A 27,840-nucleotide genomic window follows, 5' to 3' on the forward strand; every position below is an offset into this window, starting at 1 on the left:
TCAGTTTGGAGCAGCACTCCATCGACACATCTCTCACTACATCGACACTTCCACACCGGATCTGTGTGTGTGTGTGTGTGTGTGTGTGCGTGTGTGTGTTAGACCTATTATCACCTCTGGTACTCTGACACTAAACTGCCAGACAGTATGTGATCCCGTCTCACCTTTGTGCTAATGGGCTTCACTCTGCAGCTGCTGCACGCTGACTTTCCTCTCCTGCTATTTCCATTCCCTCAGTCCTCCTTTTCTTTTTTATCTGTGTGTGTGTGAGACTCTTTGGCTGTTGTTATGTTGATGAAAAAATATAAATACATAGCTTTTCACACCTGAAATAAGACAGGTCCCCTGTGATTTGCAGCGAATGTCAATACGTCAGTGAAACTTTCCTAAAACTACTTCCTGAGGAGATTTTCCACAAACTAAAAGCTGCACTTGCCAACTTCACAAAGTTGTCTGAATTCTGAATATTATGGACTTTGCTGATAACCAGGATGAGGACCATCCTGGTTGAGGACCATCCTGGTTGTCCTCTGCATCCAGAGTGTTTGAGTCTCACCTACACCCTCACCTACACTCATGAGCTGAGTCTGTCCATCCTTTTCCCCACACTGACAGCAGGTCAGCACATTCAGATTCCTGAAACCACCTCGACTCTCTACTCTGAGCATCTGCCAGATGTTCAGGGGTCTTTATGGGTTTCAAACATTGGATGTGGTCCTGGATATACCTGGACAGGTGAAGAAACCTTTGTCTGATTTTTACTCTCTTGATCTCCAGTGATCTTACATGCTCTCCAGCCTTTTCTTCTTCCTCTATTTTAGATGACTGAACATACCTGTGATTGAAACGTCTACAGTTAAACGAACAAACGCGACGTGTAATCTTGAGGAAGTGACCACTGCTGACCAGAAGCATTATCTGATAAAGACCATTTCATTTTAAAAATCCTGTGGTAATCACACATGAAGTTATGAGTCTCTGATACATTTCTGTTTTCAGCTGGTGTGTGATGCGAAGACCTTAATGTCATTCTTGTCTCATCCAAACGTCTCCTCTGTTGTCTAGAAGACACAGACCTATGGAGCTGCAGTCCGGGTTTTACATGCTTTCTCATGGAGGAAACTCGAACCACGCAACACGCTTCCTGTTGTGCGTCATACAAACAGAAATTCAACCTCACGATTCTGACATTTTCCTCAGAAGGTCTCAGATTTTCCTGGTCTTCCTCTGAATGTTCAGCCTAAAATGTCACGAGATGCTTGGCTTTCAGCTTGTCGAGAGTCTAATGTCAGTTGAGCCTCACTGATGGGCATTACTGGGCACCGCGGTGTGGCGCTTCGCTCGGCGATAAATCTGATTGTCTGAATGACAAAACAAATCGACTCGTCTCTGCTGCCTCTTATGACTTCACACTGACGCTCTAAATCAGAGTCTAAAATCACATCATGCTCTCACACTTCATAACAACACCCTGTGTGTGTGTGTGTGTGTCTCACTTCATCCACAAACTCTGTCCAAGTATTAAGTTATCACTCCGCAGCTGACATAAGAATGGGTGGGATGCTGTAAGAGTGTGTGTGTGTGTGTGTGTGTGTGTGTGGCTGCTCTCTGTAATATCTGACAACATCAATCAACTTCCTTCTTGTTGCCAGCCTGCTAAGTACAGAGTCTTGTTCGGTCTTCTCCTTCATTTCCTCCATCCATCCGTCTCCATCTCAGCTCTAAAGGCTAAACTACGACCAAAGCTGAGTCACATATTGTTAAATCCAATGAACATGTAGAGTCTGTTAAGATAAACTGCAGAGACCACTTCCAACAAATCATCTTCAGCTTACTTAAACAATTTGGTGGTGTTTGATTGTTGCCTGGCAGCTACAACACCAAAAACCTTTCAGGTCAAGTTTTGAAAATGTGAGAATTTTATTTTTCTGAAAGTGATCTGCTGATTGAAATTGTTTTGTTTAGCCCATCTATTCATTACTGACTTGTTTGTTTAACTTCTCTTTTGGCCAAATAAGAACTTTTCTCATTGCTTGGAGTTTTTCCAGTTTATTGGACTTTAAAGCTGCTATAATCAGTATATTTACATTAAAAATAGACTGAATGAGCATGTGCGTGTTAAAACGGGTGATTTTTGTTCGACTCAGCTCCATGGATCTTCTTGCTGCTGTTGCAGCTGATTGTTTTGGTTCACTCTGACGGCCCTCCTGGAGTTGAATTCAGCTGCAGTAGGGAGCTTTTGTGTGTCGTGTTGAGTTTTCAGTTTGTTAAGCTGAAGCCCCAGTGGCCAAAATGAGCAAATGCAGGTTTAAAGACGTGCGCAAATACGCAGACGAGCAGCAGGGCAGCTCAGCTTAAGTGTATTTGCCAGTGGCCTAAATTTATTATTGGCTCAAATCAGTGTGGAATGTGCTCGTGTTACATCCATGTCACATCCTCTGTGCTGTCACCATAACATTTAAACATGCAAATAAACTTTAGAGTATAAATCAATAGAAAAGCAATGCCCAAAAATGTGACATTTTAGTGTTTTTAGGGAGTCTGAGGTGTTAAATAATCTGTCCCTCCTGACACGTCGTAAATGTGAATTTGCCTTAAAAAACATGTCTGGGTCTGAGGATAAAATTCAGAGAAAATCACACACCGAGCTGAACGAATCGAGCCGAAAAGGACAACAAGTGCGAGTGATGATAGACCTGTTGATCAGCGCCTGTGACTCAGTCGTTATATCACCGACCGCTGAGGTTTCTGGCCTCGCAGACTCGCTCTGTGGCTCCAGCTCTGTTTTGGAGGAAAAGTTCTCCACCCAGCAGAGTTTTTATTCAAAACTCCCCTCTCGTCTTTTCAGCCGCTCGCTGATTGAGGATGCTGCTACGAGCGAGCGAACGCCGTCGTAAAACATGTCAGCTGCGGACGGCTAAAGAGCCTCGTTTTCACGCCAAGAAAAGCAAATGACAGCCGTGTTGTTGTTCCACTAATTCAGTGTGATGTTATTTTAGCTCTTCACTACACGTTTCAGTGGAGACTCAGAGACTCAACTACATCCAATTCACTCCTCTAAAAACGTCACGTCATTATATTTGTTCATCGCAGGCCAGTGAAGATAATTCCTGCTTTCATATATTTAACTTTTGGTTTCAATTAATACGTTGTTTAATTTGAACTGGGTACGTCTTTCAGGACCTTAACTGAACTCAGAGCACAGAGCACTTCAGAGTGACTTAACAGGCATGTTTAAGATGGATGACACAGTCTCTCCCTCCTTACCTTCCTGTCGACCACACAGAGCTGCTCTGCCGGTAAATAGTGGAAAGGGAACAGGAATCTGTAGTTGAAGTTGCCCTCTCCGCCCAGAGAGCGGTAGTGGACGTCGGTCTTCTGCTTGTTGTGCTCGTGTCCATCGAGCCAGCTGAGAAGGTTCATTAAAACACAGCTTCTTACTGATCAGTCACAGTGAGATAACGATAATTTACGTCCGACGTAACGATAATGATGGTTAACTTCCTCCTCCTACCCTTTGACGTAAATGTCGCTCATTTTCTCCCCGCTGATGCTGACATCATCCAGGATGACATCACTGGTGTTCCAGATGATGCAACGCAGGAAGAACCTGAGACAAATAAAAACATCAGGTCAACTACTGATGAATTTATTACTATTTGCTTACTGATTTCATTCATCACTCATTACTCTGTCATTTGTTTCCACGTGTTCACATTCTAATCCACACGTAGAAGAAGAACATTTATTACCCGCCATTGTAATTTGTTGGCTGATCAGCATAACATAACTAATAACTGACTGATGTTCTGACTGACTAATTGATTTACTGATTGATTGGCGTTTGTCCATTGAAACTGCGTGTGTGTATATGTGTGTGTGTTCTTACTTCTTAGCCTTGCGTGGTGTGATGTTGAACGGGGGTCCAGGTGGTCCCAGGGATTTGGGAAACAGGTCCACCCACATCATCAGGCGCCCCTGACGGACACCACCAACAGCCAATCAAAAGACAGACATGGACAACGAAGCTAAAAAGCCGAGCACACACAGAGCAGTGGAAACACGTGTCGGACCAGGCTGAGTGGATGTTACCTGTTCTATGTCAGGCTGCAGTGGGCTGTAAAGTGGTCTGGTCTCCACATGTTCAGATACCAACCCCAGCCTCCTGAGGATGTGAAGGGCCAGTCGCTCTTTAATTGGACCAAGGTGACGTTTGGACACGTTTTTGTCCTCTGAAGACACACATACACATGCATATGAAGCAGCAAATTGAGGCTTAAGTGAAGGTCACAGCTTCTTTATATGACAGTTAAAGCTCTCGGAGTGAAGCATGGAAACACAGAATCCTGGGTGGACCGGGAGGAGAGCAGTTCTCATGGGGATTATTTATTATTCACACACACACAAATACACCCATTCATTGCTATTCATTGGTCCCTGCATCACAACTGGATGAGGAAAATCAGAGCTGCTTCCAAGCAAAACTAAAATATCAAACTGAACTTGAAGGTTTATGACTGTAAACTTAGAATCACCTCAACTGTGACAGGAGAGGAGAGAAAACCGAAATGAAAGTGAATGAAAGATAAACAGGAAAGGAAAGGAATACGAGATGAGACCAGAAGGAAGGAGGATGAAAAGGGAGGAGATGAAAAGACACTAGAAGGAAAGATAATGACACAGATGGTGATGTGACAGGTAGTTCCCTACAAGAGAAGAAGAAGGTGGAAAATGGGGAGAGAAGAGGAGGAAAGAAGAACTGAAACAAAATTAAGAAAGAGGGGAAAAAAAAGAAACCAAGAGAAACCTGGGGGAGTGAAGGCTGAAAAGAGAAAGAAGGGAAAGGATGAAGGTTATGGATGGAGAGGCAGATGGAGAGAAAGTGTAAAACAAATACAAGACGCAGGAGAAGAAGAGGAGCGCAGCCTCTTGGCCAATTAGCAACCACTTTTTGACGGACAGCAGGCTGACGCACGCTAACCGCTGCAACTGTGGAAAGAGAACGCGGCGGCGGCTCCTCGCTAACCGAGAGACGACCACGATGTTGATGTTGGCTCGTACGCACGCACGCACACTCACACACACTCACACACACACACACACACACATTTGTACCATAAATCCCCAAAACAACCATGACCTCGCGTCACACCAGCCACAGAACACACGTGTGGGTTCAGTGTGTGTGTGTCGGGGTGAAAATGAATCTTGAATATTTATCTCATCGTTTCACTTTTCAGGTGGTCCTGTGGTTTAACTCCCCCCACCCTCCACCCTCCTTTCCTCACCCCTCCTCCTCCCAAGTTCTACAGTTTTAGCACAGTTTTAGAGACGTGAAAGAGAAGAGATGAGGAAAAGAAATGGAGCGAAAGAAGAGGGGACACGAAAGGGGATAAGAAAGTGTAGATGAGGGAAAGGAAAAGACGAAAGGTGAGAAAGAAGAAAGAAAACAAAAGAGAAGAAAGGCAGAACACTGGAGAAGAAAAAGAGAAGAGAGAGGGAGATATGGGTGGAGTGGGAGTTTGGTGCAGAGTGATTTATTTGCTGTGAATTTACTGAACGTGTAAGAACCAACACAGACAAGCACAAACATGTGATGACGAAATGAGTTTTTATTTTTGTCAAACTGATTGTTTTAATGGTGGAATGTCTGATGGAGCCTGTGTGTTCAACGATGCCTCATCGATGTACCCTGCACTTGAAGCTTTCCAGCCTCTCACTCTCCCTGACCTGCTAATGTTCTGGCTTTAATGACGCTGAAATCACAAGTGAATGTCAGCTGTCCTGTTATGTTAACTGTGAATCAATAACCGCGCCGCGAAATTATACAAGCAGCACAGAAGAAAGGAAGTTGATTCTCGATTCTCAGCAGCAGGAGGCACATTTCATCTCTGAGTTAAGTTCAGACAAATGGGAAAGCCTGTGAAGACGTCTTGAGCTTATTTCTTATAAATTCCACATCACCTCCAAAAAACTGTGGTGGACAAGCAAAACCCTTCTGCGCCTTCACGTTTCTCTCAAATCTTGATTTGTGGCTTCATAACGGCACACGTTTGCTGATTTACAGGCGTCCGTCACTCACCGAGGTCTGCAGCCGCGTACTGGTCTCCTCTGAAGTGGACCACGTCGTCTTGGTAGACGGGCTTCGGCAGGTTCCGTCGATCACACAGTCTGTGCAGCAGCTGCCTGGGTGTCAGCTGGTCCCGCCATTGGTTTACCCCTGATCTAATGGGTGAGGGACGCAGAGAGGGAGAATGTAATCCTGAGCAAACTGGCCGACGCTAAAGGTGGAGGAATATTTCAGTTAATTATAATTATATTCTGTGTCAGTGCAGAGTGGGCAACCAAGTTCTGCAGTTGTAAAGCTCATGGAGTCTCCACTCACACACAGTAGGACTGCGGCAGGCCACACATGGCTCCGTATTTGGACAGGAAGCGATTCTCCAGGTCGATCACCGTCTCTCCGATCTTCTCGTCTTTGGTCAGCATGTCGTGGTCGTACAGCATCACCCGAAGGTCCTTCTCCACGGGGAGGGAACAGGTGAGCTCGAACATCCTGACAGGAGAGGAAGGAGTCACAGTCAGAGCTCTGACCGAGGCTTCAGAAGCTCTGCAGCGGCCACATCTGGCAGACAGAAACTTGTCCTCGTGGCCTTCATGTGAAGACACTTCACAGGACATTTTGTGGTGTGCTTTCACTTGACAATATGTTTTATGACATGACATAAGGTGACTGCACTTAATAAGACACTGTGATGTAACGTAAGCCCTTTTGTAAACCCTCATACTCAGTCCCTTATTGCTCTCATTATTTCTTCAGGCTGAGTTAATGTTGCCACCAGGAATGACCTGCCTGACTCTTTCTTTCAAGCTTTGTCTTAAAACAGGTTTTAATCTGGAAGAATTTTCTGCTGCTTGTTTATGTTATTGCTTTAATGATTTTGTCCCCGCTCATGCTTTTTTTCTTTCATCTTTCTCTTTGCACTTTATTCCTTTCTCTCTGGGAGGCACTTTGTATTTTGTTTTGATAAGTCCTCTGTAAATAAAGTTTGTTGTCGTTTTGATGGTTTTGAGATAAAACATCCTGAGGGAAGAGAATTAGAGGAAATCTGTTGTACTCCTCAGTGGGAAGCTGCTCTGCTTGACGTTCACTGTGGTGCTGTGTTTGGTGTGACTGCAGCGACACCTACTGGTTGAAAAACAACAGAGGGCCCAGAGGGAGAGAAAGCCAGGAAACGATGAAGAGAATGAGGAAGGAAAGTGGTCAGATAGCTACTAAGATATTAAAGCGCACAAGATAAATCTGTCAACCTGGTGAACTCGAGCATGCAGTCGACAGCGCTCTCTGTCCCGCTGTACATTATGTCATGTCTTCATGGAAAAGACTGCCTTGGTTCCAATCTGAGTAATGTGTTTGGGCTGGAAAGAGAAAGTCCACCCATCATTTGACATGTTAAATGGGGATGAGAATAACCTGAAGTTTTCAAAGTCTGTGACTAAAACCACAATTGTACATGACACAATTAAGGCCTCAGAGGAAAGAGAAGCCAAGAAGCTGCCAGGTAGCAGGTGGTTTTCCTTTGGGCACCAGACTTTCAGGGGCTTGAGGGGCCAGAGAAACACAAAGCAGACTGTTGACTGAAAGGCCAGGAGCCTTAAAGAACCTAAGCTAACACCTGGTGTCAGCTTGAACAAGTCCTGGAGAAATATTCAAAGATGGCCCTCAGTATGGACCTACAGCTCATTGCTTTTGGAGGTAAATCTAAAGAGACAGAATCCAAATGTCCACCATTCAGACTGCAGACTGATCCCCTGTGGTCTTTGTTTATACTGTACATTAGTGACATGTTCACATCCCGCCACGTCTGTGAGGGCGTTGGGGTTAAAATGCAATACGAGATGGACTGGACTCTCTCCTGGGAACGTGTCTGTGGAATCTGCAAGTCTGCAAGCTCGTCGACATTTGGTCTCAGCCACAGACGGTACGTACTTTCCAAAGACGGGGTCCAGTGTGCAGGGGATGTAGTTCTCATGGTCGTTCACGGTCTTTTTGCCCAAAGTGATCTTCACGTAGGGGTCACACTGAAAACACAAAGCAGGAGACAAACCTTCATCCTCCTTCTTGAACAGTTAAAGTTCTTTTCAAATATTTCCTCTCATGTTTTCATATTAGCATCCTCAGGATTGTAGTCCATCAAACTGTTATCTCTGCCGTCATACTTTCCCGTTGGCGTCTTTTGGCTGCAGCCCCTGAGCCTGGATGACGTAGACTCGGACCAAACACTCCTCGATGCCGTTGGGAGGCAGCTTTCTGAACTGTCTGGGAGGAGCAGGGGCGGAGGGGTCTTCTGGCAGAGGGTAGATCTTAAACATGCCCTGGTTAACGTGAGGGGGAGAGAAGACACGGTCAAAGAGGGGGCAATAACACATTTAAATTCAGTTGAAATGGAGAAGATAAGTGAGCTGAGCGTGTGTCATGTCACCAAATGTCCCGCTCAGCTGATGTGAGGGGACATTTAGTGGCAGCACTCGGACAGTTTGTCATCTACCTGAAGTTTAAAATTGGCTGGGAGGTTCAGTGTGTTCTATCACTGCTCTCCTATGGCTGACACTGTAGCAATTGATTTCCACACTCTTCCATCAATATTCCACTTTCATCCAGACCTTTTACACTCTCCACCGCTGCAGTTGTACGTAGCACAACTTAAGAAGACAGCAGAAGAAAATATATATATATACTTTTTACCTTGAACTCTCCAACCACTGAAGGGTCTTCTCCTTCATCCTGAGTCTTTCCTCTGTACAGCTTGAACGTCTGACAGAAATCTGCAAGACCTTTGAGACCCTCGACCTTCTCCAACTCCTGGTCGTACACCTGAGGAACAGGAGAGGAAGAGCTCAACACATCTCATTGTGTTTACATGCTTTGATAGCACTGTTCCTGTGACAAAAAACAAGAAAGAGTCAAGAGGAGATGAGATAATAAGGCTCGAAGATGAGAGGGTCGGCGGCGAAAGAAAGAGGGAAAAGGACAAAAAAGACAGCAATGATGAATGAGGATGAGAGAAAATGAGGGACAAAAGGAAGAAATGAGACACACAACAACAAACACACACTGCTATCTCTATTTTTAACAGTCTTTATTGGATTGCCAGCAGATTAGACACACGTTATTCTATGTGCCATCACTGCTGAACGTTGGCCAATGTAATTCCACCACTATTGGATTTAAACTTGAGCCAAAAGCTACTCAACACCACATTACGCTCACACTGCAGGGGCCCTGGCACGAGGCGAGTGTGTGCATGAGTGTTAATGTGTACATACTGTATCTGGGCAGGGACGTCCATGTGTCAAAAGCACAAAAAGATTCATTCGTTTTCATTAGTGATGTTTGTTTACATCAGTCACACACACACACACACACATTGCTCCCTCATTCTTTTCCTATCATGGAATAATGACAGCTCTGCAGCCAGTTGCTGAAAAGGTGAACTCCCAGGGAGCGAGCTGGAAATAGTGGTTCACTTCAACATCAGACCTGCAAAACTAAAAGCAAAACGTCAAACTCATTATTTGACGACACATAATTCTGCAGTGTGGGGTCGTCGTTTCTTGCACAAGTTATGTGCATACCAGGCCTCGAAAGTGGTAACTTCTTTGTAATTAAACAACGGGAACAAAGAGGCCAGTTAGGAAAGAGACGAGGGAGGAGGAGGGAGATGAGAGGATTGAAGGGTATATGGTCTAAAGATTTGGGTGGAGAAGGGGTGAAAGAGTTGGAAAAGCAGGGTGGGGGTGAGGGGTGCGGGGGAATAAGACAAAGAGAGAGTGATGAGGGGGGAATGATGTAAACGAAAGCAAGGTCTGGAAACAGCGGTTCATTTCAATAGCTGAACACCAAACCCAGTGCCGAGGGAGAGGGGAGACCAAAGGAGAGGGGAGAAGGCTTAAAGCCGAAGGGGTTGTGGGGCTGATGTGATACACGTATAGAAAACTGGCTTAATATCCTCTTTCTTTAACAACAACAGCTTTCCTTCAGCTGAGATGAGGAGGTTTATACCACTCTGTGTGGTAAATATGCAGCGACCAACAGCAGCAGGAAGCTGACAATCACTGGATGTGTAAAATGACAGAAAAGAGAGAAACAATGGTTTGTGTTGGAACAGCTCCACAGGGGAAGCAAACCCTGATTCAAAGTGTGAGGGTTTTAGCCACCTGTCCACCCTGACCTCGGCCCACGCTGACTGGCACTTGGATACTCCTGTCACTTAACAAACATAATTACATAATAAACACACCTTTTTTTAACCAAGTCTGTGATTTTCATTCAAAAACTGAGTAGTTTTATGCTGAAGCCTAACCAAGCACTTCTGTGACTTAAATCAACCAATACTGTCATGGACTGTTTTTAAGGGAGTGATTACTTTTGAAAAATAGCTGTTGCGTAAAGGTAAAGTGAGCTTCAGCAGGTTAGAGGTGTGAGATCTTTGAAGAAACCCGAGATGATGCAAATGAAAGATGAGTCTGGAAACACCTGCTCACTGGAATACAACAAATGTCAATTCATCTGCACTAAACGCAGGTGAAAAGGGAGGACGGGAGGTGAACCAAGTCATCAAAGGATGGGAACAACAGCAACTTTGTGACATAAGTAAAATTAACCAAAATAAGGTGGGGAAATGAGGGGGAGAAGGGAGGCTGAAGGCAGGGAAGAAGATGAAGAGAGGTGAGGAGGGTGAGGAGGAAGGAGAGCCAAGGACAGAGAGAACTGCTGACGTCAGTGAAGGTACAGACAGGAGATTAGAAAGGACAGCACAGCGAAGGTAAAGCAGCGAACGGGAGAGATGAGGTGACGTTCAGTAGGTGCTGCTTATAACTCAGGAACCTGCCTGAGAATCATCACATTTTTAAACTGTCTTCAGTATCAAAATGTCTTCACACCCATGGGTACACAGCAAACAGCAACTGCTGCCACTAAATGGGCTTCAACTCCGGATTTAATTTACTTAATCAGAAAGTTGATCTAGTGTAGATTTAGTGGATGGAGTTAATCCTAAAGGAATCTTCTTGACAATTTGCTTTTGTACAAATTGTTTCTAAAACTGAAGCTGCTGTCATCATCCACGCTGGATGAATTCTTGGACTTTTTCAGGGAGCTCTCATTTGCTGAACTGGTTATGTTATATTTAGCCATTTCCATAGCTCATTTTCTTGCAGACCTCCATGATGGCGCCAGACGAAAGTGCTAAACTGCTGATGCAACTGCAAAGCCTGTGCAGCAGCAGGAGATGGAAACAGAAACAGAAAGGTGACAGAAAAGGAGGCGACAGCAAAGTCGAGGCTGAGAGGAAAGGTGAGGGCATTAAGAGAGAGGGAGTTTACCTCGGGTCAAAGTAAGGCTGGAAACTGTGTCTCAGCTGACAGTAGCAGCCCAACAAGAGCAGGTAAGGGCGCGAAGAGAAAGGAGGTGGCAGCATGGGGTGAATGGAAGGTAAAGGAGGTTAGAAAGGTTGGAAACAGTGGCTCATTTCCCCCCTGACAGTAGCAGATCTGACTAAAAGGGTTGTCAAAGGAAAGAAAGCAACGGGAGACTTGAGTAGAGAGGAGGAGGAGGAGGAGGAAGGGAATAAACACAAAGGAGGTGCTGGCTCATAGTAGGTGGAGAGAGGAGAGGAGAGGAGATGAGGAGAGGGTGAAAGCGAGGCGAAGCAATGATGGAACCAGTGGCTCACTGGTCATTTCACTAGTTTCCATCCAACTGTCAAGAGAATTTTGAGCAAAGATTTGAAATGTTGCAAAAAAACTCCAAGCAACTTAGATGTGTTTCCATCAGCAGGGGTAAAACCATTTAATAAGCTTCCTGAATGAAAAATACACCCACTAGATGGCTAAATGGAAAGAGCCTTTCAAGGGTCAATGACTACTGGGCAAGCAGTTATTGTTCTCTATTGTGCCATTTAGTTTTAGCTGTATTTTAATGTTTTCATCTGAAAATACAGACAGGGAGATGCACTTTTCCATAGGGCCACGTATGACACGACTGGTGCATTTCTGATAGTTCTAAGTTAATTTTCAAAGCCTTTTGCATGAGCTTGTTTCATATTTTGGCTATTTATTTTATTGATGTTTCCAAATAGTTGATCAGTCTTCCACAAGCTTTAACGTAAGAGCTTTTTGAAGATGAAAACAGTCTTTAAAGCTCTTGTTCGGCCCCCAGGATGTATGCTGGGAACTAACTTTACAGCTACAACATGAACCAAAAGCTCTATGAGGAGAAGAGAGAGGACATGAAAGAAGACGAGAGAACGGAGTTAAAGCTGCTGCACCGATGTAAAATGCCTTTCTAGGGAGAGGTTAGAGGTCCAATTTAAGAGTAATAAAAAAAGGCCAAATTCTGACATGATTAGTCATTTGTTTGGTAATCAGACAAGAGGAATGACGTGTGCTTTGAGTCCCGGTGGAAGAAAAGGTCGGCATTTGGGCCGAGAGAACCGGGATAAGGGTTGAACAGAGCGTGGGCGATGGCGGAGGGGCTCCTGGGATGTCGGGTTAGCCATGGCAGACTCTGAAAGAACGAGACCAAAGACAGACACGGACGGCGGCTGACGTGATCCGTCGTTTCACACTCGCCAACAACGGAGCTCGGCCTTTTCTCTGAATCCGTCCCTCTGCGGCATTGCCGAAGCGAATTCAACACGAGTGAGTCATAAGAGTCATTCGGAAAGCGGCCGGAATGTCACAGCGCCGAAGGACAGGGCATGAGAAGAGAGGAAGAGGAGGACGACGAGGAGGGATGAAGAGACGGACTGATGGAGGAGACTGGCAGGGGGTCAAAAATATGATTTAAATGGTGAAGTTTGGGGCAACGAGCACATCGGTTTAAGAAAATGGAACAAAGGGCTGCACTGTCTCCATCTTCTTCACGTTTGCTCTCCATCTTTGCTTTTTCTTTCCTGTTTTCTTATTTGTGTTTATCTTCTTTCTTGTTTCTGATGTTGCCTCACCAGAACACAGACACAAATATGAGTTTGGCCCGGATTTGCATTAACAAAACACACACACTCAGAGCAGTTAGCGCAAAGCATCAGTGAACTGGACAAACACTGATGCATGACCAACACTGAAACCAAAAAAACACACACACACACGCAGACACAAATCACAAAACTGATGAGAGAGAAATGTTCAAAACCCAAAGAAAGAAAGAAAGAAACGCCCCCCATTAGCTCAGGATGCTAAATTAGCAGTTAGCATCTAGCGATCTGAAGTTTAATGAAGCGGTGGCTTTGAACACATGCTGTCAATCAATCACATGTCACTCTCCTACCTTCAGCGTGTCGAAGCCTCTCTCCAGGTACGTCCCGTACTTGTTTTTCTCTCCGGTCGAGGCGTAGAATTTACTCCACCAGTCCATGAACTCCTCTTCCTGTGGGCCACATATTTGAAAGGTCAGAGATCAGCAACTGAGCTTCATCTGAGTTTTAAATGATTTAGATGAAATTAACTGAGGCGTGCAGTTATTAAGCATTCATGTCTGCTGTGTTTACAGTCTGAGCTTTAATAAATTCAAGGAATCACTGTAGCGTTTTTCTCAGCGTATTTCTTATCTTTTACATCATTCTTGAAATGTCTGCATTGCATTTAACTCAACATCATCTTTATACTTCAAACTAATTGAGAAAAAATGGCCTCAGAGTTCATCTTCCCTCTCACCACAACAAACGTGGCTCCTGAAACAGATCCTGGATCAGCGATGGGTATAATTTTGCTTTGACTTGACCTTTAACCTCTAAATCGCACCAAAAACCCTGTGCTGAGTGCTGTTTGCCCTTGTGGAGTAGTGCTCAGAAATAACCTGCTTTTCATGATTTTTCCAGTGATGGCATAGCAAGATGGCGTTAGCCAACTCATGTCAGCACGAGTAAAAATTGCCTCTGGTGGCTCTGTGGCATTAAGGTCATGGTATATGAGTGCACTGAGGCAATGGAAACAGGCAACATGAGAACAGGAACAAGCACAAACTGGACAAAACCAGCATGGATGTCAGACAAAAACATGTTAACACAACAACAAAAACAGTCGCAAAGCGCATGTTGATGTGCGAATGAAAAGGATGCTGCCGCTGCTGCTTTTCCATCGCTTCTCCTTTACATACAAATGTTCTGCGAGCACAATCGTTTTCATTTTTTGAAAAACAATCTAATACTGTTTTTTCTATGTTTACTTATTATTTCTGTTTCTGTCGGTTAGCTACAGAAAGCTACATGTGACGTCATGACTTCTGCGGTCTGAGCCGAGGTGCTTTGTTGCAGGAAAGAGCAACTAAAAAGCTATTCTTCTTTTATAAAACAATTTCTTTCTGATTTCAGAGCAGATATGGGACAGTGTGAATGTTTACACCCATCATGCACTGCTGCTGCACTGCGTGATCTCTCGCTGTGTTTGAAGCAGTGAAACCTGTAGTTTGTTACTTTCTCAGGTGATTAAAGGAAACTTACCCACTGTAACATCTAGTGCGAGCGTCAACAGTAAAAAGCAGGTCAGAAAGAAAGTCAGTTTCATCACACACTGCACACTCAATCAGTACAGACACATAAACGTTGACAAAATGTAACCACGCACTAAAACAACAAGATTAAACACATTTTAAGTAGCTTTTCAACAGATTTCATAATACTTATTCTCATTACACATTAAGGGTTTCATTCCAAAATGAAATCTACACTATTAAAAAAAGAAAGAAAGAAATGCTTCTATTACAAAATGACTGCTGGCATGAAAGTACAGGCCGTTAAAGTCTTACTATTAGAGCCATGAGTCATCCCGAGGCTGGCGCTCACAATGTCGTTCTGTTTTGGGGAATAAAATATCTTTGTTTTTGAAATGTCGACTGATGGCTTTTTGTGGTTTGGACACGAGTCATTTTGATTTATACAATATGATTTTTGGGGGGATGTATATCAAATTTGAATGAAACCCTGTTATGTGTTTTTATCAAGACTTTTTATTTTCTTAAGTAAGAAGCAGCCTCATCCATCAAATTTACTAAAAGTCTGTTCACATTGGCAACGTCTGAGCGCTCTGTTTAAACATTTGTTTTTGAGGATTTTCTCACAGAAATAAAAACTCTGTCTGTCTCAACGTGTGCGAGCGTGTGTGTGTGTGTGTGTGTGTGTGTGTGTGTGTGTGTGTGTTGCCGGGAGCCCGTTGGCCCTGACACAACAGGGGAACAACGACTACAAAGTTGGGGAATACCGAGGGGACAGATCAAACTACCAGGCTGCCCCTTCATACTCACACACACACACACACACACACACACACACTTCAGTTCGTCCCATCCCCGCCCTGCAACCTTCAACCCTCCGAGGAACACTCAGGCTTAAAGCACTCATGACGCATGCACCACTTTTTCCTTTGTGTGTGTTTTAGTGTGTATACAGGCATCAGTGTAGAACAAAAGTGCTCTTATGGCACTGGCCTGGTGTGGATTCCCCTTTCTCCTACTTCCCACAGACTCATAGACACACACACACACACACACACACATAAAGGAGGGGGGAACACTGTGGAATTCCTCATCTTTCCAAAGTGGCAGCATGGCATGGAAAAGCCCAGCACGCGGAGCTTAACTAGGACATGACACACACCCACATGCATGCACGGCGCTGTGTGTGTGAGGTGTCTGGTGTGTGTTAATGTGCCCTCTGTGTGCCGCCGGTGCCAAGCACCAATGACAGGGGCGCCAGGAATTGTGTGTGTGTATGTGTGTGTCCATTAGTGCGTGTCAAGGTGTGTTCAGTCAAGTCCACGACTCCTGATTCAGACGGATTAAGACCCTCGGTGGAGCATTTCAGACCTCAGTGGGTATTTAGTGCGCACTCAAGAGATCGATCACACACATAAACACACACACACACACACATGCAGTGGTCTGTTCAGGGTGTCAGTGTGGTTTGCAGCCTATCATTACGCCCCGCAGGGAAAGCCAGGCTAACCAAACCAGACTGGCACTGCCAAGAACTCTGCGAGCAAGAGTGACTGGATTTACATAAGAGCTCTGAGCTGCTTCATGAATGCTTTTTGTGGGGAAATCCCTTCCACAGCCATGTTAGAGGTCAGAGAATAAAGTGGCACGCATGAAGCTGGAAGAGGCCCCACAGCCACGTCCAACACTGGAAAAATCAGACAGTCCGGACCAAAACTGATGGAGCGTTCGGAAGCTTTTTGCTGACTCTCAAAGTCAGTCTCAGACAAAGTGTAAATGCCAGCTATAATCTGTATTGTAGGATGCCAAGGTTTACAGGATGAGCCGTGGTACCTCACTTGACCTCATGTCACATGTCCATCATGTCCATCTCAAACTGACACGCAACGTTCTCAAAGACATATAAAACACCTTCCACCGTCCACCAAGGCATCGTCACCCTGGAATCAATGGAGTTTTCCCATAAGTCTGTTCACCCACCTGCAGATCCATCCACCCCACCATTAAAACCACCTTCAGGCTGGTAATAGGAACAAGTTAAACAGCTAACTGGTGTAAGGGTTTGTGGCAGGGATGGCCAATCACGTGTCCGAGACCCAACAGTCCACAGGTTTTAATTACTTGGGAATTGGACTGGGACAAAAAGGACTGTGTTTCCAAACCTGGAAACCAAATATGACATATCTGGTGTGGAAATGTGGCCTGCAGATCAAACACCTGAACTCAGACATAACTTCACTGTCTTGCTTTAGCAGAGAGGCTGGGCAGCAACTCTGACTGAAACCTGCACTGATTTTCTTTGACCCAATTCTGCATCTCTAAAATAAACTGCTCAACGTGAAGAATGTGGAAAGGCTGGAGTAGATGTTTCAGCAGAGATGTTTGTGTGTACTTCTCATTCCTCCCGTTGTGGTTTCAAGGCAGAGCCCCAAACCTCAAGTAAAAATCTGTGGCATTTTCACATAAATAAATGTCTTCTTTGCTATCACTGATTGACATTACACAGCAGTGACTCAATCTGTATCCAGTTCCAGTTGCTGCTTCACACTCATGCAGCTCATGTCTTTGAAAGTTCTTCTGACATGGAGGAAATGATGCTGGATTTCTGCCTAGTTTGGAATAACCTAAAGAAGAAGTGTATCTGCAGCAGCAACAACCAGGATTACCACTGAGCAGGCGTTTACATTAAAAAGAAAATCAAGTCCTAAATATCCACCAATAACACTTCCTCATCGTTCTCCCCACCTCTGACTGGAGTATTCCTCGTTTTCCTAAGCACTTGGTGATTTGCACTTCACAAGACAAATAAACCACTTGTAAGTTAGGAATGGACTAAACTTGGGTGTAAAGAAAACATTTTTTTACGCTCTGGGTTATTTATTAACACAACACAATTTCTTCTTTCACTTTAGTCTGCACAGGCGAGCGCAACACCATAAATACCTTTTGTGGATATACTGACCAAAATATCCACCTTCATCCCCATCTGAACCATAAGAAAGTCTCTCCCCGATCTAAGAGTTTCAAGAGCTATTTTTGACTTGCAAATCGCCAGTTGATACACAGACTCACACAACAAACAGCTGACCAGAAATGTGTGTTTTTGCAAGACATTTAGTGATTGTTAATTCTAAAGTATTCGACGGCCAGCACCCAGGAGTTCATGGTCACGTTTAGATGACATTCTGGGCAGCAAATATGTGCAGCATTCAGATTCTGGAGGTGAACAGCAGCTTACATCAGTCTGCGGCTGAAATTAGCAGAACAAGAAAAACACTAATGATTTAGTAAGCTATTTTGACATCTTGTTTCTGGTCACAGTATCATTACAGAGCCATAAATGTGTGTTTCATAAACCCCAAAAAATGCCACAGAGTCACCTGGCATGAAGCCATTTCAGTTAGTTTCTCTGGTTCTAACGAAGCCAGGAAGGATTTATGAAACTAGAGGAAAACTACAACATTTTCAGAGTGGGATTATAACCAAACTTGACTGGTTTTTGGCAAAGAAGCTGAATAGTTTTGATGAGCACTAATGGCAGAGGAGAGACGCAGCACGACCACAGTTTTTGAAGGGGCACAAATTGATACAAAACACGTCACCAAAGACACAAAAACCACATTATACAGAAGAGACTGGACAGCTTTTTCAAAAGCAACTACCTTAAGGAAGGATCAAAAAACAAGAAAGGAGGGAGGGTGGTTCGAGCCACGAAAAACACCATCATCAAGCCTGGATGCTGCAAATGAAACGAGACACACTGAGTTCATTTTCCATCTGAGCGACACTGGATCTCAAATGTCTCGAAGGGGGGTCGCCCCTCTGAGGTCTGAGGAGCCATGACGGTACTGACAGCCCATCTTCTTAAACTTTTCCAATTCTGAAACTAAATCTGACTGATCCGCCTTGGAAGCTGCTCAGCTGCAGTAATCTGGCAATCATCAGACATACGCCCATGACCCGCTTTTTTGGTTGCGACCCAGAGATTAAGAAACCAGGATTTATAGCACATGAGAGAGCGAGTTTTCTTCTTCTGGTGCCACAAGATATTAGTCCTCCCTCTTTTACCTCATTTCAGTCGAACTTTTTCTGATTCCTTTCCTTCTCTCTGCTTCTCTTTAAGTCACTTTCTCCCTCCTTAACCCTCTCCCCCGTTTATCCACCCATCCCTCGGCCTTTAGTAACCGTCTGCTAACAGAGGGCTGTGGTATAGAGGATCTATAGCAGCTCTGTTGACTTTGGCCCCAGCCAGACAGAAAACTGAGCCTTTAATTTGACTGGTTTCAATATCTGACCTTTAATAAAACAAATATCTTTGTTTGGAGAAAAAGAAATCACCCCCAATTACTGTCGAGTGCCGAGGGAGAGAGCACTACTGGATGTGTGCGCAGTCTGGTCCAGGTCAAGCGAAGTCTTTAAATTGACCTGGCTTAGATAAATAAAATAGAAGAATGTAACAAGGAGCGTGGTCTCCTGTTCAAATGTGGGATCAGATTTCCTCTGTAACCACACGGCTCGGCGTGTGACGCTCTGTAAAACCCTGATTCCTTCAGTAGAAACTATTTTCCTGAGCCGCAACCAAAAAAGCCAAGTTTCTTGTTTCATTACAGAGAATGAAAGAACGTTTTCTCCTTCTTTATCTCATTCCTGCCAGATCAAAACCTCGTCTCTCTGCACTCAGTTATCCATCAGTGTCTTGCTTAAAATAAACCTCATCAATACAAGGCTTTCGCTCTAAAATCTCTGCCTCTGTCCGCTGCCTTGCAAGTAGTGCACAGCCTGGGTTGCTATGAAAGTGAGGAATTAATTTAAAAAGTCATACATGCATGGTTTAGTGCCTGATATAAATCATGTAGGATTTTCATGATACAATATAACGCAACACAGTTTCAGATTTTTGCATGCATTAAAACTGCAGTTCCAGTTCCATGCAGATGTCACTGGCTTCTCTTCATTTCTGCATGTAACTTGGTTAGCTGATTTCCACTACAATGAACCTCAAGTCTGAAATAAGGCGCCCACACATGCTCAGCAGTAAAACCGATCTGCCGCTGTTTCCCTATGGGCAGAGCGTGGCACAACCCAAGACACTGAGGCTCAGCGTGATGGATGACCCAAGTCGAGCAGGTTTCAGGAGTCTGCTGGTGGACTTTAATTTCTCATGCAGAGAGGTGCACGGAAACCAATGCCTGCCCGCAAAAAATATATTTAAAAAATACATAAAAATGTACAAATAGCAGCAGAGCGATCAACTGTGACGTAAAATGTCAGTGATTAGCCCAGACTCAGCCCAGTCACCAGAATTAACTGCTGTACTCTGAGTACAGACTACATGCATATGAGCCGACTTTGAGCCGAGGAGGAACAGGCGGTGGAGGGGTGACACCAAGGTGAAACGGCCGCCAGATGAGAGAACGTCATTTGGGACGCCGTTTAAACGTTTCTTAACGCGGGATCGCCGGTCAACAACTGACCATCTTTGTGACAACAAAACATTAAAGATATTTTTTTTAATGAGCTAACAGGATGTGCAAGTGTTTTAAGCCAAAACATGACCTTCATCACAATCTTTTATCATTGGTGGAAATGTTTTATTCCCGTTTGAAAAAATGTAAAATCAAAATGCTTTTGAATCATGACTGCAGGATCATAACCAGCCTTTTTCCTGCAATATGAGATGATCAAACGGTTGTATTACAAGTGAGTACAGACGTGTATCTGTGGTTTGAAAAGCTTCTTGTTGCCAGTGTGAACAGATCTGCAGCTAACATCTTTAGGGTGTGAAAATGAAAGACAGGAAGAAGAAAGTGGCTGAATCTGTAAATATGACGCATGTCAAAGAAAAATCAATGAATGAAACAGATGAATGGAGTTAATGTGTTTGAGTGTCAATGAGTGAAATGAGTTAAAGGTGATGTTACCTACATGAAGGCTGGAACTAGAGGTTGAAAGGTTAATGATAGCAGAACTGGCTCCGTCAGCAAGCTATAAGACACACGCAAACACACACACACACACACACAAAAACATTTTCAGGTTAGCTGGTTAGGGTTAGCCACAAATATTAGCATCAAATTGAATAAACAGTTTCATTAGTTCATGTAATCTGTCAAAAACATTAGAAATAAACCTTGAACACACTTCATACTTCAACACCAACATCATCACAACATAAACAGACGCATTAGTCACTCAAACACACAGCACATATCGTGGTCATCATCATGTGCTCTTTCAAACAGAAACGATTAATCAAAAACTCTTAGTCCAAAGTTGTTTAGTGAGGGAAAAAGTGAGCGCGGTGCCTTAGACTGAAATCAAACACTTTCTTTCCCTGGGAGGTTGCTGGTGTGGGCGGAGAGACAGACGAGAAAGACAAACTGTTAGAATGAAGTCACGGAGGAGCTGAGCACATGGAGGAACAGGAGAAGAAGAAGACAGGAAGGGGGAGGTAAGGATGCTGAAGAGCACCATCATATGTGGGGACAAATCATCCAAGGAACAATCCGATCTGATTTATCCACGTCTAAATGACCGATCGATCGAATGGTCAGAATAAAACCTGTCGACAAGCAGGCGGGACTTTTTCACTGCAAATGAACCCGCTGGCTCCTTGGCTTTTGTCAAAGTGTTTTGATTGAATGGAGGCGTGAACGGGTGTGGATGATAATTTCAACACACACACACACGCCCAGACACACTGATGAACAATAGCTTAGCTCATACATATATATATACATATTTGGGCACCTCCCATGTCATCAAACAATCACTGCTGCTCCCCCACAAACAAAACGAGACAACTGAGCTTTTGCATCAGTGCGAGCGAGAGCAAAACAATTCAGCCGCACGATGTCTGCTCATGTCAAACAGCGTGCTCATACGTGTGTGTGTGTGTGTGTGTGTGTGTGTGTGACGGCCGGAGAGGGAAAGACAAACGACTCCTGACCTCAAAGATATAAAATTATTTTTTGGTTTAAAACTCTGCAGTAAGACGTGTTGTGGCGCCTGTGGGTTCAGGGAGAGAAAAGAGGGACGCACAAAGAAATTAAAAAGAAAAAAAAACACCATGAGACGATTTGAAGATGAGATCAGTGGCTGATGGACCACAACAGCGAAGAGAGAGAATAAGAAAAAGAGGAGGATAACATTAACGAGCTACCACATGAAAACGACTGTCAGCTTGATAGATAGAGAAGGAGAGGAGGAGGAATGAGAAAATGAATTAAAGGGAATTAAAGGGCAGGAGGAAAGTATAGGATGTGGGCACAAAGGAGAGAAAGAGGAGTAAAAGGAGACAAAGATGAAGAAAAGAACGCAGGTGGAGGGAAAAAAAGACAAAAAACTACAAATGCTCAGAAAAAATTACAATTTTATGATAAAGAAGGAGAAAGATGGAGAGGGAGGGATATGAGAAAAGAAAAAAAGATGAGAGATAAGAGGAGGGATGGAGAAACAAGGAGGGGTGGAGGTAGAGATGGAGGGAAAGAAGTCAGAGAGAGGGAAGGATGGAAGGAACACACAGAAGTTGATGCAAAAATCATTAAAAGAAGTAAGGAGTAAAGAGGAGCAAGAGAAGGAAGGAAGGAGGCAGTGAAAGGACAGAATGTGAGGAACGAGTGGAAAGAAGGGAGATAAACTGGATAGACACAACCAAGGAAGCACTGAGAGAGGGAAGGCTGCCATGAGGAAGGAGGCACAGATGAAAAAAACGATGGAGGGAGCAATCCAGTGCAGACAGAAGACAACTAACAAGGAACAGACTCCCTGTGTGTTTGTTTATGCACACTGTAACACACACACACACACACACACACACACACACACACAGTAACCACAGGGTCGGTCTTGGATATCATCAAGGGTCAGATTTTCCCCTTCAATGATCACCAGGAGGAAGACTTCACTGAGACAAAGGACAAAGGAGAGAGGGAGGAGGAGGAGGAGGAGGAGAGAAGATGGCAGAAGAAGGAGAAGAGAATGATGAGAAAGGGATGAGAGGGGATAGAAGATGAGGAGGATCAGGAGGTGACGGCAAGATGGAATAGGAAGAGGACAGGAAGAAGAGAGAAGGGAGGTAAAACAGCAGAGTGAAGGAGAGAGGAAAGAAAGTGGGGGAAAAAGGGGGAGGAGGAAGAGGAGAAAGAAAGAAAGGAGAGGCAGGATGAGAGGGGAGAAAGGAGAGTAGGAGATGAGATTCGAGGAAGAAAGGAGGAGATGAGGGAGCATGAGAAGAGAGGGGAAAATAGGAAAAGAGGGAATATGATGAAGCAAAAAATGAAGAGAAAGAGGTGGAGGAGAGGAAATGAGATCTGGGTGTAAGAAAGGAAAGGAGGAGTGAGAGGAAGACGAGAGGGAAGGAGGTAAAAGAGGAAAAGAAAAGAGTAGGAGCAGGAGGAGAGAAAACAGATGAAAGGATACAAGTCAAAAAAGAGAAGAGATGAAAAATAAAGGAAACAAGAGAGGGAGAAGAGAGATGAGGTGTTACAACAAGGAAAGAAAAGAGGAGGGAATGAGCGGAAAGAACAAGGAGAGGAGAGGAGGTGAAGAGTGAGTGAGAGAAGAAAGACAAGATGAGGAGAGGGGAGGAAGACTGACATTTAGAAAGGGCAAAGAAAGTGACGGAGAAGATGATGAAGGGGCGAATAAAGGATGAATGACGGCAGAAGACCGGGCAGAGGAAAAAGTGAGGAGAAAGACGTGAAGAAGAAGAGAGACGCTGTAGGACTCCAGAACAGAAGTCTTGATTCACTGGAGCTCCAGAGTCGAGGTCGACAGGAATCACGAGTTTGGAATCAGATCTCCTCCACGGATTCACTGTCATCGAACGTTACCTCAGTGCCCTTTAAAGGGCCAGTCCAGCAGTTCTCCATGCTGTAGACCATTAAATCCTGTGCACTTTAAAAAACCGTGGCACAGCATTTTCCAAGATCTGCCATCCTGTCTCCACTGAGTTCTTTAAAGGCAGCCATTTGTTTCACATTCGATCTATCAGCTAACAGAACAAATTCTTTACAGGAACTGTTTTCTGTCCTTATCACTGCTCAGAAGGAAACATGTACCTGCTCATGGACGAGAGGTTCGCTTGGCCACCAAATGGTTTCTTTGAGCCGTTTCCAGTCTTTATGCTAAGCTACGTTAGCCGGCTGTGAGGCAGGTAGTGTTCATTCACAGATATTAGCCCTGAAGGAGGGATGCTCTCGTCTGGGCTGTAAAAGATTTGGTCAGCTTCACATTTTCATGTACATACAGTTAATTGTTATTAATTAGCATTACTCTTAAAATTAGACTGACTCAGTCATGATTTTGTTACTGTGTTCTCCCCTCCTGTAAAAATCAAATCTTAATCTGTCATTGTCTCTCACTTCTTTTCTTTGGCTTTCTAAATTTTTCACTAGACTTTCCAAACGTAACGTCGCTCTCGCAGAACTTCTCTCTTCTCTTACTATTTATAGTACATGCAACATCATAAACACAATAATTTGTCATGTTTTTCTTAATGTACTTTGGGGACTGCAGTTTGATGACTGTGCATTCCTGAGCTCGTCCCGCTCCCTCCTGTCCTAACTGGAACAAACGTGATTACACAGGGACGGCTGCAATCTGTGTGTGTGTGTGTGTGTGTGTGTGTGTGTGTGTGTGGGAGCCCTGAGATCCAGAGCGGGTACTCAATATTATCCTTGTGTGTGATTTTACTCATCTTATCAATCCAAACGTGAAAAAAGAGCACTGGGTTTGTTGGCTGAATTGGTTTTAGCTTGCAAATACTGTCTGATACTCCTGTGCATGTGTGGTTAAGTCTGTGGCTTTGAATGTGTGTGTCTGTGTGTGTGCGTGTGTGCATGATAAACTGTAAATTGCGTGTTTGAAACCAGAGAAATTAAGGATGAGGTTGATTAGAAAATAGTTTCCACGTTCCTCCTTTACCAGAGAAAGAAAGAAAGAAAGAAAAAAAACAAAATGTCTTAAAGTTGGAGGGAGAACGTTAATGATTGGTAACGAGGACGGGTCTCTGTGGTCACCACGGTAACCACCAACCACAGAGGCTGCTGCCATGTCATCATGTCAGAACATGTTTATTTATGCTGCTGGTACGACTGAACACACACACACACACACACACACACACTGAACGAGTCGCAGACGAAGATACAGACACACACACACACACACACACACACATTCAGACTCCCCTTTTAATCAGTCCTCACAGCACGCACGCATACACACACACATTCCTCCATGGGTTTGGAAAATCACTGGATCACTGGGTATTAAGCCACTTACAGTAGGTTCAGCTGTAATGAAGAGCAACTGGGGAACAAAAGTTCAGCTGCAGTTTTTCTTTAAGCAAACGAATGCAATGAAAACTTTCTGTGAATCTGACTGGCTTCATAAATGAGAAACTATCGATTATTGATCGGCAGCGGTTATACCTTGGTTCAACAAATTAAAAGAGTGTGACGAACACCATCGCAGAGGCCAGAGACGGTTTGGTAACCCATTAACAGACAGGACGGTTTTACCTGGCCGGGTATGAGCGGCTCCTCGTCGTCAATGTCAATAAAGACTTCGGCGGAAATTAACTGGGGCGTCTCACCTACACAGGCAAACACATAGCAGGAAGACATCTTTAAGGTTCACTCTGAGCCTGGCTTTGTTTCACGAAACGTGTTTGCATCCATCCGTGTCTTACGCCTCCAGTCCTCCTCCTGCTCCTCTGCTGCGTGCTCCTCCTCCGGGATGCAGCGATACTCCTCCAGCGCCCGGATGGTGCACTGGCCGACCACCGGCTTCCGCCCAAACTGACGGTTGTCGATGACTTTGATGACGATCGGCGGCATGTAGAGCTCCTCGCGGGGAAGACTCTGTGGAGAGATGGAGGGAATGAAAGAGAGAAAGAAAGCAGGTCAAAAACAGGAAAGCGTGTTGGAGAAAGACAGAAGAAAAGGAAAGAATGTGCGAAGAAAACAAGACGAGACGTATAGAAAGTATCCTCTGGGCTCTAATTGGTTATGCCACCTGCCTGCCTGATCCTGATTGGCTATGGCTGCTGACTGTCTGAAGCTGATTGGTGACAGTCCAATCAGGGCACTTCATTACACCTTTTCTCCCATGTTAAAGACGAAATGTCTGAAAGCCACAGATTCAATCTTTGTGGCAGAAATCAGGACACGCATAACTTGGATCAAGATCAAGTTTAGGATTTAAAATGAGTATCTACACGTAAGGCCACGCCATGAACAGAATTTCACACTTACTCTGCTGTTGTCCATCTTGTTCCAGTTTTAACATCAAATGTCAGCAAAGAGCTTCAGAGCACAAACAGAAGGGACGATGTCTCGACCGCTGGGGTCGTTTTAAAAACTGCTTCTGCTGCTGCTGTTTGACTCAGACAACCGGACTCAATATTCAACATTTCAATCTTCTACAGCAGCTTCATTTAAACACATTAATATCCCCATAATAGTCCCATTTAGCCAAAAACAAAATGGTAACTGTAATCCGTCTGACCTCTCCGGCTTTAAAAAAAGGCTTAAGTGGGGCTGATGATGATAAACTCGCTCAATAAACTGAGAGGGCTAACATTAGGTGGTTAGGCTCTTCAAAGAGCTGCATTTAAGGAAACTATGCACATGACATTTTCTTATGCCCCCATGCCATACGAAAACACTTACGCAGTCAACTTAAGACCTTAATATTGTTAACATTAAATGCTTGGCTTCAGTTCAGGGGCTGAATTTAAGGGAAAAATAGGGGCATATTTCCACAGTCCGGCCGAGGCTGTCACACTCATGCGGTGGTCAACACAGGACCTTAATCTTGTTAACATTAAACTGCCGGAGCCGGAGCAAGGATATGTATCTGAGGGAAAAATATGTGAGTATTTCCATACTCCAGTTAAAGCTGTCATAATAAAACAGTGAGGTGATCAACTTCAGACCTTAATATTGTTAACATTAAACTCTCTGAGTCCGTTCTGGATCCGCTCTTAGGAAAAACGTGTGTAATATTTCCATATTTCAGTTTAGGTTTTCAAAGGAAAACACTTAGGTGGAATGTAATGGCATCCATGTAAGCTCACTGGAAATACATTCACTGAGGGCGGCTTTACATTTAAAGAATAAATGGCGACTGTAAGGCTGCTTCCTTTATTGTGGTTTTGTGCTGATTAAAACAACTGACTGAATCAGAGAAACTTTCTGAATTACATCCACTAACCGTGTGACATTCAAGGCAGGTAAAACACAAACATGCATGTAGTTTAGTCCCCAGTTTTATGACCATAAAAATCTGAATCATCAGCTTTAGATTCATCTGGAACTCTACATGTGTACTACTACAGGAGAGTATTTCAATTGGATACCACTCTATACTTCTGCTCCACTTCTTGTACTTTTTACTGTGCTATGTTTCCCTGACAGCTAAAGCTACAAGTTACCACGACAGATTATTAAAGACTAAACTAGTGCTTCCCAAACTTTTCTTTCACTAATTAAGCCGTGTTGTCTGTGAAGTGTTAGCAGCTTCACCGTAGGTCTCTTTTAAAGGTCCAGTGCGTAGGATTCTGTGACATCATAGCGTTTGGATTCATCTAACCCTCCATGAGGTGGCTGCTAGACGCTCTCCCTCTGCAGATATAAAATCAGAATCAGAATTCCTTTATTTATCCCCGAAGGGAAATTCTTTAAAAGGTCTATTCTATAAGATACACACTACTCCACTACACTAATCCTACACACTGGACCTTTAAATGATTGTTCGAGCTCCAAAGAGGTAAAACCCCTCAGATTTTTCTGGTGACCCTTACAAGTAGTCAGAGCCACATGTTGTAAACCACTTGTCTAAACTGTATATAAAGTCTATGTTGACAAGTTAAAACTGCTCAATAATGTAATAATGTCATATATGTTATGGTAAAAAGGGGACATTTGATACTTGAAGTGCATTTTTCTGGTAGTACTGCAAGAACAAACTAAAATGTACGATGGTGGGAGTGAGCGACGAGGAAGTTATTAGACGTTCAGACCGCAAATTATGAGATTAAATAAACGCAAATGGAAATTTAAAGACACAAATGGAAGAGATTTATCAATTTGGCATCTGCAGATTTCTGCTGACACTGAGGAAAAGAACAACCATAAAGTATTGGATTTGTTAAACAACACCAATAACTTATTGATTGCTTCACTAAGCCCTGAGTATGACCCAGGGCTGACTCTCAAAACATTTCCCACTCCAACAGTCACATAACGAGTCTGGGATACATTTCAGCATCAAAGTTTTTCACCCCGACCACAAAATAACTAACCACGTCTCCAATTGTTTATTTGCTTTAACAATAAAGC

General features: G+C 44.0%; 1 protein-coding gene across 11 annotated transcripts in view; it reads right to left on the bottom strand.

The window, feature by feature from the left end:
• dysf (dysferlin, limb girdle muscular dystrophy 2B (autosomal recessive)) overlaps positions 1-27,840 on the bottom strand; it is a 65,387-nt gene that overhangs the window by 6,474 nt on the left and 31,073 nt on the right. For 8 of the 11 annotated variants that reach the window (XM_046380979.1, XM_046380982.1, XM_046380980.1 and 5 more), the window contains 13 exons: positions 25,188-25,359; positions 25,018-25,091; positions 20,417-20,476; positions 13,331-13,429; positions 8,747-8,875; positions 8,221-8,376; positions 7,991-8,082; positions 6,386-6,556; positions 6,083-6,225; positions 4,093-4,232; positions 3,890-3,978; positions 3,515-3,610; positions 3,268-3,409 (listed from right to left, as the gene is read on the bottom strand). In XM_046380979.1, the coding sequence (XP_046236935.1) occupies positions 3,268-3,409; positions 3,515-3,610; positions 3,890-3,978; positions 4,093-4,232; positions 6,083-6,225; positions 6,386-6,556; positions 7,991-8,082; positions 8,221-8,376; positions 8,747-8,875; positions 13,331-13,429; positions 20,417-20,476; positions 25,018-25,091; positions 25,188-25,359 (1,563 nt within the window). The remainder of the gene's footprint in view (positions 1-3,267; positions 3,410-3,514; positions 3,611-3,889; positions 3,979-4,092; positions 4,233-6,082; positions 6,226-6,385; positions 6,557-7,990; positions 8,083-8,220; positions 8,377-8,746; positions 8,876-13,330; positions 13,430-20,416; positions 20,477-25,017; positions 25,092-25,187; positions 25,360-27,840) is intronic. The other 3 variants (XM_046380985.1, XM_046380984.1, XM_046380987.1) reach the window with 1 other exon arrangement.

This window comes from Scatophagus argus, chromosome 23 (assembly GCF_020382885.2).
Source record: "Scatophagus argus isolate fScaArg1 chromosome 23, fScaArg1.pri, whole genome shotgun sequence".
In the NCBI taxonomy this organism is placed as follows: Eukaryota; Metazoa; Chordata; class Actinopteri; family Scatophagidae; genus Scatophagus; species Scatophagus argus.